Source organism: Fistularia commersonii, chromosome 4 (assembly GCF_037954325.1).
Source record: "Fistularia commersonii isolate RoL2024-O1a breed Wild chromosome 4, RoL_Fcom_v1.0, whole genome shotgun sequence".
Lineage (NCBI taxonomy): Eukaryota > Metazoa > Chordata > Actinopteri > Syngnathiformes > Fistulariidae > Fistularia > Fistularia commersonii.
Window position 1 is genome coordinate 3,908,212 of NC_141287.1, and position 18,136 is coordinate 3,926,347.

General features: G+C 53.7%; 1 protein-coding gene across 1 annotated transcript in view; it reads right to left on the reverse strand.

Annotated features, from left to right (window-relative positions):
• Positions 1-18,136, reverse strand: part of lrp1bb (low density lipoprotein receptor-related protein 1Bb) — a 205,622-nt gene that overhangs the window by 39,315 nt on the left and 148,171 nt on the right. Inside the window, exons 45-57 of the mRNA XM_086144762.1 lie at positions 17,997-18,125; positions 17,754-17,873; positions 16,615-16,728; positions 16,303-16,452; positions 15,850-15,972; positions 12,188-12,307; positions 11,387-11,515; positions 11,042-11,164; positions 9,907-10,047; positions 9,497-9,684; positions 7,946-8,129; positions 7,779-7,864; positions 3,584-3,706 (exon numbers count right to left, since the gene is read on the reverse strand). Of these exons, the coding sequence (XP_086000888.1) occupies positions 3,584-3,706; positions 7,779-7,864; positions 7,946-8,129; positions 9,497-9,684; positions 9,907-10,047; positions 11,042-11,164; positions 11,387-11,515; positions 12,188-12,307; positions 15,850-15,972; positions 16,303-16,452; positions 16,615-16,728; positions 17,754-17,873; positions 17,997-18,125 (1,730 nt within the window). The remainder of the gene's footprint in view (positions 1-3,583; positions 3,707-7,778; positions 7,865-7,945; positions 8,130-9,496; positions 9,685-9,906; positions 10,048-11,041; positions 11,165-11,386; positions 11,516-12,187; positions 12,308-15,849; positions 15,973-16,302; positions 16,453-16,614; positions 16,729-17,753; positions 17,874-17,996; positions 18,126-18,136) is intronic.

Consider the following 18,136-nt stretch of genomic DNA (forward strand, 5'->3'; position numbering starts at 1 on the left):
AGTGTCCCTGACAAAGTCTACGCAAACACATACAAACAAGCGCCGCGCCAGCTGGCAGATAAAGCCTTGTGCCTTGAAAACAGAATCAAAACCCCGGCAAGCGTGCAATCTGTCATTAAAGGACATGATGCGCTTTGAGACGCTCTCTGTCATCATTAACGGGGAAATGTACGGCCTTGGCGCCGGGCTCAGCTGTCACTTAACAACTTCTTTGGTCGTGCGAGGGGCGCGGAGTGACCGCCGAGGACATTCCTCGCGCGCAAAGCATCCGGATCTCTCCGCCGGCCGACCGGTCCGACGCCCCGCTGACCTCAGGGGTCCAGCTGCTGACCTCAGGTCCAGCTGCTGACCTCAGGTCCAGCTGCTGACCTCAGGGGTCCAGCTGCTGACCTCAGGGGTCCAGCTGCTGACCTCAGGTCCAGCTGCTGACCTCAGGTCCAGCTGCTGACCTCAGGGGTCCAGCTGCTGATCTCAGGTCCTGCTGCTGATCCTCAGGTCCAGCTGCTGACCTCAGGTCCAGCTGTTGATCCTAAGAGACGTCCGCAACCCGTCCCAATCCTGGGATCCATTATTCTCCCAGCTGCACTGGCTTTTTTGATAGATATTGCCAAGAGTCAGTGCTTTATACAGCATATATATGTATATGTATTATATATTGCCTTCTGTCATCATGTGCACTAAATCCTAATAATCAATGGGAATTCATCAGATTAATCAAAATGAATCTGCATGGGCCCTGTGATGAATTGGATAAAAATTGGTAATCATTTGACAGCCCCTTTACATATACATATACATATCCATATACATATCCATATCCATATACATATACATATACGGTATTATTTTAATTGATGGGTTGATTTTTTAACTTTTAGCCAATTACCGTATTTTCACAAGGCGCACATATGAGTCTTAGATTTCAAAATGTGCGGCGCCCTACAGTGCAGTGTGCCCTGTGTGTTGTTGTGAGGCGGACGTAGTAGAGACATCATGAGAACGTTAAAGGGGAAGTGTGGGCGCCCTGCGAGTTACGCCACTATTTACAAATGGATTGTAGCTGCTCGGGCTAACGTGTCCGCCGGCACTGTTGTTCGAGCTTTCGCAAAAGCCGGCATCATTTCCGAGGAAAGCGACTCGGACAGTGAAGAAAGTGAAGCTGGCATGTTTGATGGAGATTTAGCGCAGCTGTTCTAATCAGAAACAGAGGATGAGGACTTCCATGGGTTCGATTGATGACGATTACCGGTAAAAAAATGTGAATACCAAACTCCCGCTCTGTTTTTAATACGCAGACTTGTATGCTTGTGTGTGTGTTGTTGTTGTAAGGCGGACGTAGTAGAGGACAGCGTGAGAACGTTAGAGGGGGAAGTGTGGGCGTGGATTGGATATAAAACCTGCGTCTTATAATCAGGTGCGCCCTATATGTGAGTTAAATACAATAATGGCACACATAATTGAGACTGCGCCTTTTAGTACGGTGCGCCTTATGGTCCTGAAAATACCGTATGTAGAGAACATATAGTTTTGTTCAAAACAATAGCAGTCCAACATGACGAACCAGATGAAATCATATTATTACATGGCAAATAATTCACCAGTAGGTGTGGTAGAGTCAGAGAAACTAACAGACCCAACATTGAAAGATATGAATGCTGCTGAGTGTGGAATTGAATAATTAAGTGAAAGGGAAGTGTTCAAAATAATAGCAGTGTGGAGTCGAATCATTGAGGTCATTAGATGTAGAAACCGCTGTGGTTCAGGCGGCCCTTATTCAAGGACGAAGCCGGCACACGTTGCCCGTGCAATTCTCTCTGAAAACCTGAGAAGATGGACGGTGCCAGACATCGTTCAGAAGAACAGCGTGCTTTAATCAAAATGTAGATCGGAGAGGGGAAAACATAACAAGAAGTACTGCTCGGCCAAAACCATCTCCGGTGTTTTAAAATGGAAAGTCAAACCAGAGAGACGTGGAAGAAAATGGACGACTACCATCGGAAAGGGTGGATCCAGGGAGACGGTCTGAAGTTACCTGGGACAATTACAAGACGCTTGTGTGAAGCTAAGCTATCCTGCAAGAAGCCCCTGCAAAGTCCCACTATTAAAAGAAAAGACGTGCTGAAGAGGATACAATTTGCCAAAGAACATATCGACCGGCCTGGAGAGAATTGGAGGAAGGTTTTGTGGCGCGATGAAAGTAAGACGACCTCCCAACACTGAATAGAAGCCACAGTCCACTCTGAAAGTGTGAAGGACGGTGGCTGAAGCGTCACGATGTGGGGCTGATTCCCTCTCCATGCTGTCCGGCCTATTTATCGCAGAGCAGGGATCGACCGTCACTTTGCTTTTTTCTTGAAGAGGTCACTTATGCTGAAGAGCAAACGCCCTTGAAATGGGTGTTTGAAGTAGACGACGACCACAAACAAGGAAGCGAGCGGCATCTCGGTTCCAGACCATCATAATGAAGGTTATGGTGTGTCCGGCCCAATCCATCGCACTCAATCTGATAGAAAACTAAAACCGCAAAATGCAGAGGAATCGTGGAGGATTGTCAGTTCATCCTGGGCTGGAACATCTGTTTACATGGTCCAGAAGGCCATCGGCTCCTTGCTTCTCCAAAAGCCAGGTTTCGGAGGACTAAATATTAGTTCAATGATTCACAGGAATGCTCACTCTTAAGGTTTTTCAGTTTATTGAGCAAATATTTGAGTTTGTAATGAAAAACGCAGACGCTGCCTAAACTCATTTTTTCCTTCATTTTCTCTAATTACAATATTAATACTTTTTTTTTCCACGTTTTGATGTAACGTGCAGTGTTCCAAATGACTGCAAATGAAACAATATTATAAGGATTTTGAGCTTTACTCCTGTTTTAAAAAACACTGTCATTAATTTGAACCCAACTGTACTTCAGAAAACATGAAATTGGATGATAGAACTCTCTGATCTGCTGAGGTCACGGCCTCTATATACTAATTGAGCGGTAAATGATGACGGTTGGACGTGCAGCGTCGCTCCGTCTCAAGGAACCGGCGGGTTCGCCTCACACCTCCTCGGCTGAAAAACCTTCTGCGGCGTCTCTGGGTGGGATGAACCCAATCCGTTTTTGTCACAGTGGGTGATTTCCATCAGCTCTGGGATGCGAGGAGCTGCCGGAGCGTCGCCGAAGGCGCGGCCAAAAGGCCCGGCGCGCCGGCGCGGCAACACCGACACGCCATTTGGACGAAGCGGGTGAATGAGAGCGAGCTGATATCTGCCTCCCCTCCTCGCAGCCTAAACTCAGCCCGCGACATGAATGGATCTTTTAATTAGAGCTTCCCAGATCGCTATCGCGCCCGGCTCACCTCTGGATAAGCTGAGGCTCAAGCACATCCTTTGAAAGGGGCTTGGAGAGCGTAAGTACGTGCACGAGCTAATGAGATGGAGACCTTTAAACGCAAGACCATCAACGCCTCGCTAAACCTCCTACGTTCTCCGGGACCTTTCTGGTGATGGGCCTCATCACCTCCGGCCGTCTGTTATGAAGCCGGGAGAAGGTCGGGTCGCGGCGCCAAAGGAGGATCTCCGTGGCGTTCAGAAGTACCTTGAGGTCGCTCCCGTTGAGGCGCATCCTGTTGATCTTTCGACCGCTCGGCCTGGTGGAGTCCACCCAGTAGATGAACTCCTTCTTGTAGTCAAAGTCTATGTGGATGATGTTGTTGAGGCCCTGGAAAACACACACACACACACACACACACACACACACACACACACACACACACACACAAAGTAAATAACCACTTCCTGTCTGGTTTGAAATGCAAATCAAAGCATCCTTAGATCCTGGAGGTCGGCCACCAGGGTGGATTTAAACATCAACTTCTCAAAGATGCTAATTCAGTCAAATGGCGGCGCAGATACGTGAATTGATATTCTCGTCACTCGTAACACGCCATTCCTGACCCGACCCGGCGGAGGATCTGGGTGGAGGACCTCGGGTTCCCGCCCCGGTGTCTCCAAGCGGCGGCCATTTAGGAGCTTTCTCAGCGCCTCCAGCCAGAAGGAGCCCTTGAGTGAGTGCAGGTCCTATCAAAGCAAACATCTAGCCGCCCCTCCTGACGCACTCCCGGGACCTCGGTGTCAATCACTCCGGAGCGAAACAAGCCGCCCCGCCGTCTCCACCCCGGGCTCCTGCAAGAGGTGTCAGATAATCCGACGGGTGAAATGAGACGTCTTCATCAGATGGTCGGCGCCTGGCAGACAGCGGAGGGCCTCCTCGTCCTCACGCACCGTAACAGAAGGAACCTTCTAGAGGACACGTTTTCACCTTCCCATGCAGAAACAGCAGAATGAGAGCTCATAGGATGCATATGTTTAAATCTTCTTCTTCTCCTTTGGGCTTTTCCCTTCATGGGAATCCACCTTCTCCATCTAACCCTGTTCTCTGGATCCTCCTCTCACACCAACTACCTTCATATCATCTCTCACCATGTCCATAAATCTTCTACATATATATGTGTGTGTGTATATATATATATATTTGTGTGTGTGGACGCCGGGTTTCCACAAACATGGTGGTGGGTGCAGATGCTGGCCAAGGTGAGCTGAAGGTCACCGCAGGCCCTCAGAGGTGTTGGACCATAATGACCCGCTAAGAATGATGTTTCCAGAAGGTAACGGCCCGTAAAATCACGCTCTCTGGTTTTCTGGTTCCTTGTGCCGATAATGTGCCGTCCCTTTTGTGACATGTGAAAAGAACAGTAAGTGGCGTGGGCGTTGCTTTGTTATCGCCGCCGTCTCAACAAAGCACCTCGATGTGCTTTCTCTTCGAGTGGCTGCTAAGAGCGGCGGTGCCGCGGCGATAAGCCGTTTTCAGTAAGCGGGGCTTACAGGCAACATTGTTCGGACCGCGTGTAAACCACTCCCACATTTCACCGCTCAAAAGGAGGATTTTCAAGGGCGGCTGCGCGGCGCCGGCCGCGGCTAAACCACACAAATTCAACTCCCGTACTTTGAATTTGGCAAAGGCGGCGCGGTGACACAATGGCTGGTGGAGTGCGGGGCAGCTTCCGTGAACCGGAGGTCTGAAGCTGATTGTCGGCAGGAGTCCGTGAACACCAGCAGAAGTCTGAGCGAACGTTTGTCAACCGCGAGTTGTCGCTCGCGGTCGTTTAAACTCCGGTCTATCGAAGCGACCAAAAGACCTTTGACTTTCATACCGCGGTGCCCAAAAAACAAGAGTTCTGGGCGTGTCGAATCACCCGAGACGGGCCAAAGGCCGGATCCTCACTTGGAGGCACCGCGATCACCAGCATCGTCGTCCGCCGTGCTGGAAGCAAAGCCGTGGACGACATTGACCGACCTTCTACCTCACCCGGTGAAGACGGCGCCCAAAGGCATACGAGTCACCAGCCTGAGCCGGAGGGCGCCTGAGGGAGAGGAGGAGCTGGAGGAGGCCAGTGAAGGATTCTCCAACATTTGGCGACGCCTGCTCGGATCCCACACTCCAGCCTCCATTAAACATAACACGCCGTGATTAAAGTGATTCTCGTCAGACGAGAACTTCGGCCCGAAGAGCCGAGAACGCCGAGTCGAGAGGTTAATACGGCCGCGGGAGACGACTTTCTGATGGCGGCGGGTTGATTAACGGTCCATCGACCACTTGTGATCATTAGCCGTGAGATAGAAACCGGCCCCGAAGCGGGGACATTGGAGGCCCTGCTGAAGAAGCTTCCTCCCGTCAATCAGGGCGGACGCTTTGGTGAGATCAAAAGCGAATACGGGATTCAGACACCCTGCTATTTCTGAAATGTTTGTGTATTTAAATGTTTAATCACAAAACCTCACTTGTGAAAAAAAAAAACATGTGGGCAGAGACTGCATGTGCACACCCTAACTCTAAATTCTGAGAATAATTCATAATTTACACGGAAAATACTCTGCGCTGCATTTACAGCCCCACTCCAGGAAGTCCTTCTCAGAGGGAGAAGAGGCAGAAGGACTCAGTCACGCCGCCAGAAGGGTTTTTTACAAAAACAGAAAACAGCTCCGGCCTGTTGACATTCATTCATTCATTCATTCATTCATTCATTCTGTAACGCCTCTCAGGGTCACTTATTGTGATTGGCTGAGAGGCGAGGAAATCTAGGAGACATACAACTATTTAAGCTCCCATTCGCACTCTGCACAATGGAGGGTCTCCAAACAACCTCCTTCATGTTTCTGGACTGTTGTAGGAACCCGGAGAACCCTGAGGAACCTCAAGCGGACACGGAAGAGCAGCACGCAGGAAGGAACCCCGTGGGAACCCAAGCCGGGACCTTCTAGGACCTTCTAGGACCTCAGGGTCTCACAGAAACACTCCTCCGGTGAACAGAGGCTGTTGAGTGAGGAGGACGAGGCCGGACAAGCCTGGACTCTCCTGCAGAAGTCCAGAGTTGGTCTTCTTCACCTTCATTCAGTAGAACACATCCACCCGAACACTGACGGGAAATGAACCCGCGAGGCGCCACAGGTTTTCTGTCCTCCTCACTCCAGGTTGTAGCCATTGCTGTTTTCAAGTGGTGAATGTGGTTCCATGACATCATGCTTGGTTTAGGAATTCCTTCCAGACAACAAAAGCATGAAGGAATGCTCAGTGAGACAAAGCTGAGCGGGTTCTTGATAAGATAAGATAAACTTTCGAGATCCCCATAGGGGAAATCCTTTTGTCACAGCGGCATAACAGTTATAATGTCAAAATAAATATGAAAATAACGAGAGACAGCTAGAAGACAGAAGATAGCAAAGAAATCCACGAATAAATAGACAGAGGGGAGAACGACAACATCATCAGGGAAAAGAATGGACAACAGAATGGAAGTGTGAAAAATAGACAACCAAAACTAAACGACAATATAAATAGAATAAGATAAATAAACAAAAATAGAAAGGGTGCGTGTGGGCTCGGACCGACGAGGCTTTCGGAAAAGTGGGAGAAGGTCTTAGGAGCCCGCTGCAGACGCCAAGCTGCTCTGATCCTTACTGGAGAGAGCATCAGTGTTGTGTGACCGGTCCAGTTTATCGTCAATGTGGACCCCAAGGTACTTGTAGAAGTCCAGTATCTCCACCTCTTCCCCCTGGATGATTGGTGCCCATCTCCTCCGAGTCTTCCGGGAGTCCACAACCACCTCCTTGGTCTTGGAGACGCTGGTTGCTCCACTCGGCGAAACTCACGATCAGACCTCTGTACTCCCCGTCATCACTGTCGATGCATCCGATGATGGAAGGGTCATCGGAGAACTCGGAGGTAGCAGGAACCCGAGTTGTACCGGAAGTCAGAGGTGAGGAGAGTGAAAAGGAACGGAGACCTGAGAGTCCCTTGAGGCACTTCTGTGCCGCGGCTTTCGGAAGCACAGCCGTCCACCCTGACATACTGGGGGGGTCCTGTGAGGTGGTCCGGGATCCAGGCAGCGACGTCAGGGTGAAGCTGGGTACTCAGCAGCTTGTCCCAGAGGAGGTTGGGTTGGATGCTGTCGCAGGCACTGGGGAAGCCAAGAAGGTGACTCTCACAGTGCTTCTTGTACCCTCGGCATGGGGTAGGGCCCTGTGAGCGAGGAAGACCACCGCATCCTCCACACCCATGTGCTGCCTGTAGGCCACCTGCAGGGTTCTGGGATTCCTCTTCAAAAGCATCTGAACTCAGCTCTATGTTTTATCCGTCCGTGTCCTTTCCGAAGGTGTTTCCGAATCATAAACACATTAGACGCCGTCATCACGGCGTCTTTTCATTTTTCCTTAGAGCGCCGGCCGATGCTCACCTGTTTCAGGATGGTGTAGTTCGACCCGTCCACGCTCAGCTTCCGGATCTCGTGGTGGTCCGCCATGATGAGGAACGGCTCCTCGGCTGAAACCGGGAGCACACAGAGTTACAGATGAAGTCCCGCCGGGGAAGCGTCCTGCCCGGGAAGCCCTCCGCCGTCCCGACCTGACACGGCCTTGCAGATGTCGGGGCTTCGCTCCAGGGCCTCGTAGCCATCCACGCACAAGCACTTGTAGGAGCCGTACGTGTTGATGCAGCGCTGGCTGCAGGGCAGCGAGGTGGAGCACTCGTCCACGTCCACGCACGTCTTGCCGTCATTCTTCAGGTGGAACCCGGGCCAGCACTTGCACTGAGAGGAAGATCACAACAATGCACACAGTCAGAGGTCTGACAACAAGGTCTCTGCCCCGGATGCCACTCGGGAGGTTACCTTTGCGGTTACAGGGGCGCTAAGGGGGTTTGGGGCCACTTGTTTGATCGGTTGCTGAAGTCTGAACCAAAAGACAGATCCTGAAACCTGACCTGCACCCCAGGAATTCCTGATCGGTAAATGAAGTTACATATGGGAAGTCTCTTACAGCTGTGGAATGATTGATGCCATAATAAAGGGGCGGCAGGGCTGACATCTGGAGCCTTTCAGCGGCGGAGCTACGTTCTGTCAGCGCACTGCCAATGGAGTTCCCAAGTGTCCATTCCAGAGCAGGACACCGGGTACTTCAGGTGATCCATGAAACGGTAGCGGTCATTTCAGTCTCCATGAATCATCCTGGAATCTACACTCGGGTGAACTGACCAACACCTGGAACCTGCAGCCGTCTCCGTGCGGCAACTCGTGGCAGGAAGTCGTAAATTAAAAAAAAAAGAATTCTTGAATCTTTTCATGGAAATGAGAAAAAATAGATAAAGAAATAGGAAAGGTGAATTCAATCAGAGGTCGCTCTCCCCAAAAATAACCCAGGGTGCTTCTATAGACTTCTACGAATCCACCGAAAGGCCTTCTCTTCTCTGGAGCTGAAACCTTGAAAGCTTCCTTCTGATGTTCCTGCTCCAAGCCCACGTCTGCTAGATGAAGGTCCGCTCTGAAGTCTCCTCTGCCGGCCCGTCAAGGAGGAGGAGTGGAATTCTGTGCTTCGGGGGGCCGAGTTGGTGGAACACGAGCGGAGGAGAACCCGGCGTTGACGGCCGCCGCTTCGGCAGATGCCACCTTGACCCGGATCCAACCTCGCCGTCACATGCGCGACACACTCGGTCAGCAGACAGTTGGAAGCATATCATTAAAAAGCCCTCGCCGCGTTCAATGTTATTGCAGAGGTCGAAGCGTATACGCGGGCGTTCCCTCGCACAATGATTCACGGCGGGGATACGTTCGCGTCCACGCTGCTACTTCCGCGCTCCGGCCCGGCAGACGCCGCAACATCTCATCCTACAGACCACCGATATCTACTCTGCTGCCGAGCCGGCGTTTGGGGCGGGATCACATATTAATACAGGAATCTGTCGATAAACCGAGTCCGGATGTAATTCGTCGACCCAAACAAGACGTTTGAATGAGCGAGACGCCGCAGGAACCCAGCATGGATCACTCCCGCCGTGGCACCGATGAGCTTTGGATGATCTGCGGAGGAAAGCATCTCCCCCGAGTCCTTCCGGGTCTGCGGTCGCTCTGCAGACGCCGCGGGCTTTAACGGCGCCCGAGCCTCCGAGCCGCCCTCTCACCTTGAACCCCACGGGGAGATCTTGACAGTCCTGGGTGCACCTGCTGACCCGGCGGTTCAAGCACTCGTTCACGTTGCAGTTCCTCTCGTCGGACCGGTCGCCGCAGTCGTCCTTCCCGTCGCAGAGGTTCCTCTCGGAGATGCAGCGCCCGTTGGAGCACATGAAGAAGGAGCCGTTGCAGAGGCTTCCTGAAAAGAACGAGGCCTCCGCGTTAGCGGCACGTCGGCCTCGGTTCACGGCAAAAGTTGTTTCGACCTAACGAAGGACCTCGACGCTTCAATTCCTCTCAAAGAAGCCCTCCCGGTTAGAGCGCCTTTTTTTCCCCACGTCCCCTCCGCTTTCCCGGCCCGGCGGAGCCGGCGCTAACTGCGATGAAAAGACTCCGGCTGGGAGTCAAACGGCGTTCCTACCTGCGGCCAGACATTTGAGGTTGAGAGGCAGCTCGTCGGAGTGGTCGGGGCAGTCGGCGGAACCGTCGCACTCCCACTGAGCGCTGAGCAGGCAGCGGCCGTCCCCGCAGCGAAACTCCTCCGATCTGCACGAGCGATACACTGACAAAAGAGAGGCATTTCATCAAGGAAGGAGCGAAGCGGCGAACGGCGCGGCGAACAGCAGAGTGCGATTGACGGGTTCGCGGTGAAGACGCCGGTTGCCGTCGGTTCCAACGAAGCCGCGCACCTCCTCAATTGAGATCTCAATTGAGATTCGAAAACGACGATTTAACGGACCACAAAACTATAAGATGCAGGATGCTAACCACAGTAGAGAAAACATCCGGTCCTTCTCGGCCTCCTCGGAGGCGAGAAAACGATCTTCGACAAGGTCTTCGAGGACTCGCCTTGGAGAGCAAAACAGTTCCTTCCAGAGTTCAGCAATAACATAGAAGGACAGAATACTAATCGCTATGACGCTACCGTGGAATACACAGTTCTTAAAAAAAAAGCGGTTGAATATTGAATCCAATCGGATGTTTAATCCTATTAGATTCTGACACAAAAGGCCTCGCCGGCCGTGTCGGGTCGGTCCGGACAGGCGGTCAAGGACCCGGGCGTCGCCGGCCAGCCTCACTAAAGGAAACATTCGGACGGATCCGTCCGGTCCGGCGATCGGCGAGCGACACAAAAATAAATGTGAAAACGGAGGAGCCGCACAGAAGGACGAGGCGACTCCTCTGTTCAACCTCCACTTCATTTATTCAAACGTTTCTCTGCGCGGGCCTCAGCCGCGACTCATCAGGCCGCCGGCGCTGTTTGTTATTTACAGGCGGCAGCGGGAGCGGCGTCGGCCTCTTCGTGGCCCCTCGGCGGAGATCCGCCTCCCGCTTCAGCCGGGAGTAATTCACGGCTCCATTTTAACTTGGAACTGAACTTTCACCGCGGCTCCCGGGCCGCCGGGCCGAGGCACAAATCACCCGGATATAAAATCGGGAATGGCTCTCCTACCTAGCGGAGCCTCGAATGTTTAATAAAAAAAAGAACAAATGTGGCGTGTTTAAATGAGGATGTATCCATAAAACCCGGGCGGATAGCGTATAAATTCACTTGCCACATTCCACCGACTCATCGGATCCGTCTCCGCAGTCGTCGTCGTGATCGCAGACGAACCTCTGGGGGATGCAGGCCTGGTTGAGGCAGTGAAAGGAGCTGTCGTTGCAGGTGCTGTTGGGTGCTGAGAGGCGAAAGAGGAGGCGGCTTTTACGTTATATCTCGCAGGTTTAAAGGTACAAGTAGGCGGAAACATCAAGATCGGCCGATTTTGCCGTCCGGACCGGCCGACGCCGTCGCGCCGGATTAATTTCCGTTAACATTTTGTGACAATCGTTAGGATTCCTTGTATCCGCGCTAACGGCGTGCCGCTCTTATGCTAGCCGGGTCGGCGGGCGGAGTTTACCGCAGCCGGCGGCGGAGAGCTCGTCGCTGCCGTCGGGGCAGTCCCGCTCGCCGTCGCAGAGCCAGCGCTTGGGGACGCAGGCGTAGGAACCCGGGCAGCTGAACAGGCCCGGAGCGCAGGTCACCGTGCCTGACGACAGAAGGGACACCGTGAATCCGAGGGATTCGTACAAACACATACATGAATAGGACAAACCTTCAAGGGACTCCTCAGCGGAAACCCTCTCTGACCCCCCTTTACGGCCCCTTTTGTCGGAAAAAGGACTAATGTGGATCGTAATTATTCGCCCCCATCACAGAGCTCCCTTAGTCGAACAAAGAAAATGTGTCCGGTGCGAGAAAAAGTGCGATGTGAGGGAAAAGAAAAGGTAAATAGGGTGTGAATTGGACACGCGCAGGCCAGCGTTCATAATCAGCTTGTGACGGGAGCCGGGCCTCGGCAGCCCGCGGGACATTTCCTTAATATTTCCTTGACACTCCATTACAATCCAATTACACAAGCAATGTTCGCAAAAAAATACTTTTTATTGCGGTTGGATTCGGTCTTGTTTTATGGCAGACTCTACCGCACACACACACACGTGCACGCCCACCGCTCATTTGTCCACCGAGATGGCCTCGCCTCCCGGGCCCCGGCGAAAATCTATTTGTCTCGGTGCCCGCCGGAATAACAAGCGCTCGCCGCCTCGTTCCGAGTCTCACGGAGATTGTTTCGCTCGTGTACGTACTTCTCCGGTCGCCGCCGTGACCGTTTTCACGAACGCCGCCTTTTCGCGGCCGCGGAGAGCGAGGGTTTACTGACCGCAGATCTGCACGCTCTCGTCGAGGCCGTCCTCGCAGTCGTTCTCCCCGTCGCACAGCCACTGCTTGGCGATGCACTTGTTCTTGGAGCAGGCGAACTGGTTCCACAGGCAGGAGGAGTCTGAGGAGGCGGGGAAACGTCCGGCCATTAATCAAACCCGGTCGGGAGGGAACGGCGAAGCTGCGAAACCCCGCGAGCGTTTTTAATCGAAACACCTTGATTACACGGGCGGCAGCTCGGCCCCCGGCCTTCTGGATCCCCTCCGCAGGTCGGTCCGCTCAATCGCACATTAGGTTACAACGACCACAGCGAAGGGACGCGCGCGAAGAGCACGCCTTCGTGGCTTCTGGCTGCGGCGCGTACAAACGCCGACCGAGGGTTCAGCCATCAGATAGACCACCGTAGCTGCCGCGCGCCGCTGTTCCCGAGAGCCTCGACGAAAGAAATTTGGGTGATTTGGACGAGATGTTCGTCCGGAGGGCTCGCCCCGTCGCCCCGTTGCTCGCGCCACCGGCGCTGCTAGCCGGGACGATCGATCCGTTTCGAGGAGTCGATGATCCGTTTCACCGTTCTACATCGCCGACTTCTGCGACGCACGACCGGCGGGTCGGCGGAGGAAGGCCTCGGACCTCAGGGTCGCTCCTGCGACCGTCCAGACGATACGTCCGAGCCCGGTCGTGCGCCGAGGCGATTCGACGGGTCGTCTTTACCTGCCGGGCGGGACGGCGGACCGACAGGCGACGCCGCTCCTTCTGAGGAAGCGGCGTGAACGTATCCGTCGTCTGATCAGCGCGCAATCGGCGCAATTAACTAGCGGACGCCGTATCGGTTTGAAGCCGGTACCGTTCGGCTCTCTCAGGAGTTGATTATTGGGGTTAATTTACACTTGATCTATCGTACGCGGGTGCCGCCAGCCGCAGGTCGACGGAGAGGCACGGATGCGGATCTATTTATTGCCGGCGTGGAGTTTGTCTGGCGGCGCCACCTCGGACTCCCTGGAGAGACTCCGACGGGCTCTCGGATGAAAACTGTGACGGAGCTTTGATGAGATGCTGGAGATGTGAGGAGGGGCTGAGCGCCGCAGGTCAGACCGCAGGAACGAGGAATTATGGATCCCGCTCTTAGGGGTTCCGGAGGACGGGCGGGGTGGGGGGGGGGCGCTTTCACTTCCTGTCAGACGTTATAATCAAGATGTACGATGAGGAGATGAACATTAAACAGCTAAAAGCGGAAACAGCGATTGTTCTACAAATAATACTCTATTTGCATTTGGGCTGCGAGTGTGTAAGGAAATAGCGGGTCTGCGGCACATTAAACGAATCACAGCGGGTCTTTCATGTCTCATTTTCAATGGCGTTCCATGCAGCTGAGGAGCACGTCGTGCACGGCGAACTGACAAATGACTGTTTCATCTAAGCAGATGTGGAATGAGACATTTCTGAAATATAATGACATTTTCCCGAAACCTCTTTGCCTTTGCAGTCGGATCATCAGTGGCTGAGGCTTTTTATATGTTAATTAACCCCGGGGAACGGGAATATTGTCTATTTGTCTTGAAAAGCTATTCAGAACTTCTCACGGATTTGTGGCATAATTCATATCGGCTCTGATAGCAGCCGATTCCGGGCGGCGGATTGTTATCGTGTCGCGTCGGGAACAAACGCCGTCTTGGCGGGAGGCGATGGGAAATGCTGCTCACGTGTTCCTCGCCTCTATCGCGGCATTCACGGCTAATTTACAAAAGGTAGCTGATAGCTCCGAGACAATTAAATACAAAAACCTCGTCGGCGCCGAGCTGCCTCCCTCCATCTATCGCGACTGAAATGTGAACAAAGGTGAAGCTTAATTATACGGGAAGAGCAGACAAGTGAGAGATCTGCCGTGTTCCAGTCAAACGAGGCAAAGGCTTGTCGCGGCCTCCGTGGGATGTTCCTCTTCAATCAGCCGCCGATACGCCCACTTTAAGGCGCAACGAATTAGACAGCTACACGAGCGCGGCCTTTTAAGCTAAATGCTAATAGCAGCCCCGTGACGCTCGCGGTGAGAATTCCAAAGGGGCTCCTCATCCTGCGCCAGAAACACCGCGCGCTTCGTTTTCGCGCCCGGAGATCCGGTGAAGCGCCGACGGCGGTCCTGACGGGGCCGCTCGCGCGCAAGGCGCCATGTATGCTGGGAGTCGGACGCAAACGACAACGATGCAATTCGTGGCAAAGGTGACGCCGTCTTTTCCCGACGGACTCCCATCCGTGTTTCCAAGAATCGCCGGATGTCCGCGAAAAACCGAAGACGCGTCCGCCAAGAACATCTCGAGAACCGACCGATTTAATGCGACCGATCCGCCGACGGACCACGCCGGGAAGGTCGGCCAGGAGTTTTCGTTCCGGGGACGACCGACGGCGCCCCGTCCGACGCAGACCGTATGTGACAGCTTTTACCCGGCGTGCATCTGCGGTCTGAATCACGGCGCCGGGCTGTCATTTGTTCACACCAAAGCAGCCATAAATCACCCGCGGAAACAAACAAATCAAATTAATGATGAGGGAGCGGGGACGGATGATATCTAGGCTGGCGCCGGGGGCGGGAGTTAGAATAAAACTGTTATTAACTCGGCGTGATGACCGGCGCGCCGGGCCCGAAGCTACAATCACGCTTTGGAGGAGATTACAGCGAGCCCACGCCGACGGCCGCCGGAGAGGAGACGCAAAATACCTGACGAATAAATGAATCGATCGGTTGATTTCAGGTCACCCGACCGTTTGCGGACGCGGAGGTCGCGTCCTTTCTCATCTGTGCTCAGGTCAGCCTGACCGAGGTGACGCCACAGATGCAGTTTGCTACTCTCTCATGCTGTCCAATAGCGATCTGCATCTGCGTGCACTTTATACTTCATGCCCCAGAGTTTAATTTTCACCGTCATTGTAACAGTGCACTTTGCTGCTTTGCATTATTATCATTATTATATTCATTGTCATATTGTTAATTTCATGTCCCGTGGGATTGTGAGAAATGCCTTCTCTCGTCCCCTGTATGTCCGGTACATGCCGAGAAATAAAGCTCACTTTGACTTTGACTTCTTGACGTTCATCACGCGTGGGTTTGCGTGAAAACACCGATTTTCCCTCCTGATTTTTCAGTCGGGAAGGTGTTTCGAATGAATCGGCACAAAGAAAACCTCAAATCAGACGGTCTTGGAAGCCGCGCTTTGTAAAGCGGAATCCTTCGAAATGTCATGACATTCAGCCGACCTCATATTTCCCCCCCGAGAACCGGCGCTTCACTGACTGATGGCCCTCCGTTCATGGCGGCGCTGCGAGCGGCGTCATGTTATCCGCGGTCGGAATTCGTCTTTCGGAAAGACGACGAGGCCCCACTTGAGAAATCTCGCACGCGGAGGAGAAAAACAACGTAACGGGAAATTGCCTCGTGGCAAGATAAATCATCACGTGGCGCCCGGCGCTCCCTTCCTCTGACGGCACGCTCCACCTAACGTCTGCTCCCGGATCTGTGTAAACCAACAAAACAGCACATCAAATGGCTCCTTATTAATGGAAGATAAATACTCTTCTATCCTTCAACGGGGCGCCGCTGCCTCCGAGAGCAAAACATCATTTGTGTTCACAGTGAAGCGGCCCCTCGGCGAGGGGTGAGCGTGGTTGTTTTACCGCACTGGAATTCGTCCGCGCCGTCTTCGCAGTCTTTTTGTCCGTCGCACAGCCAGACGCTGGAGATGCAGTTCCCGCTCGGACAGGCGAAGTGGCCTTCCTCGCACTTCTGCCCGTGAGAAACTGGGATGGAAAACAAAAACAGCCTGAGTCCCGCGGGCCGCGGGCATGATTGAGCTCTTTATCTGCTCCTAAGCCCTCCCGGGTCTCGTATTCCGCCGCTGTTATTATCTGGGAAAGCAGGGCCGCTCTTAAATCCTTACCTGGTGGTTTGGTTCGACGGTTTCCCTCTAAAACCTTCTCTAAATGCAACCGGGCGTCTTTTTCTTTTCAGGATTTTTCCAGGAGCGGTTCCGCCGAGCATGAACATTGTCTCCGTGGCTAGTTTTTCTAGCGGTTCCTCGCGTTCTGTCCTTCGGGAACCCCGGGAAGCTTTCCGCGCCGGACACTCACCCTGGCAGTTGGTCTCGTCGGCGTAGTCCCCGCAGTCGTTGGCGCCGTCGCAGATCCACGCCGGGTGGATGCACAGCGAGGTGGAGTTGCACCTGATGAATTCCTTCTCTTTCACCCCCAGCTTGTAAAAGTGCGAGCAGTCGCTGTGGTCTGAATGCAAAAGAGCACGGGGCGGTCATGGAAGCGCCGCCGGGCTTACGGGACCCGGCTCGGGCCGGGACGGGCCGGGGTCAAAACCGCCGACGCGCAGCTGCGCGGCCACGGGACACGCGAGTTCACGTTTCCGTGCGACGAGCGGCCCGAAGGACTCACCGCAGTGCTTTTCATCGGAGGCGTCGGCGCAGTCGATGACCTGGTTACACCAGGCCGAGCGGGGAACGCAGCCGCCGTCCCTGCAGGGGGACTCCGACGGGCCACAGGTGACGTCTGGGAAGGAGAATTTGCATTTCAGAAAGCGAGCCGGAGCGGCTCCGGGTACAACGCTAGCGGGGAACGTCAAAATAAAAATAGCGGAAATGAGATCTGGTTGTGCAAACGGCCACCCGGAGAGCGTCTGCACAAACATCAGCCGGAAGTCACGGGCGTCCGAGCGCCGCCGGCAGGAAGTCACAATCAATTTGCAGGATTGTCGTTTCACGATGAGCAGGATGAAGCCGCAAAGCTTGGTTGGCTTACGGAGAATGGATACCAGCACTAATGCGCAAATATCGCCAGTATTTCTTCTTCCACTCATTCGTTCATCCCTTATCTATGCTCGCTATCCTGCACTAAGGGACGGGTGCCGGAGCTGCTGTGATTGGACCAGAGGTGGGTTCACCCCGGACCCATCGCAGTCCCACCCAGAGACAGGCGACCCTGAGGTCCACATGTCGCACAGGGAGGAATGACATTCACTCATTCCTTCAATCGGTGGGGGATCGGATGAGCGAGGGGAATCCCGGCTTTGGGATGATAAGCCGACGTGTCGCATTTTTTGCGAGTTTGTTCCAACGGTAGGCGCCAAATGAGCGTTCTTTCCAGAAACCCGTTGTAGACCCTGCATCTCCTCCAGTCCCCACTCCTGCACCTCCAGCTCTGGTTCCTTAACCCTCATATTATGTTAAGCGTCAATTTGACCCATTTCACCCATTGACCCAAATTTCAAGTCCAAATTTTTCAAACCGAAACTGTCATTAAACAGTAAATGAAGTTTCCCTGGACGCTCAGCAGGGTGCAACTCAACCCATCGGGACCTCCCGAGGGCACCGGGGTCATTGTCCCAACTCGCAAATCGCTGCGTTCGAGGGCGGGGGGGATTTTGAAAGGTGTGCGGTCCCTCTAATCCCGTGCCTTGTTAAACATTGAAGGGCCGGCTCGACACGGCGCCCGCCGACCCGCATCGATGTGGACATAAACTCGCTCCCTCCGGCCCGGAGATGCCGGCCGGCGCACATCGAACGGCGTCCACTCACTGCCGCAGAAGGCTTCGTCCGAGTTGTCCCCGCAGTCGTCCGTCCCGTCGCAGAAGCGGCCGTTGGCCACGCAGCGGTGGTTGTAGCAGGGTCTGAAACCCTTCCGGCAGCTCCTGTTGTCTGGAACAATCGTCGGCCGCCGTGTGAAAACCATCAAATACGCTCGGGTTTCATCAGCCGCTACTTTTGGCAATGGCTCTGCCCGGGGTGCTCCCGCTTTGTACTTCCACGTCGGTTTCTTACCACAGTATTGCATCTTTTCGTCCGATTTATCTTTGCAGTGGGCGACGCCGTCGCAGGTTAGCTGGTAGCCGATGCACTCCCCGTTCCCGCATTCAAACTCACTGTGGATGTTGCAGGAGGAGTTTTCAGCTGCGGAGGAA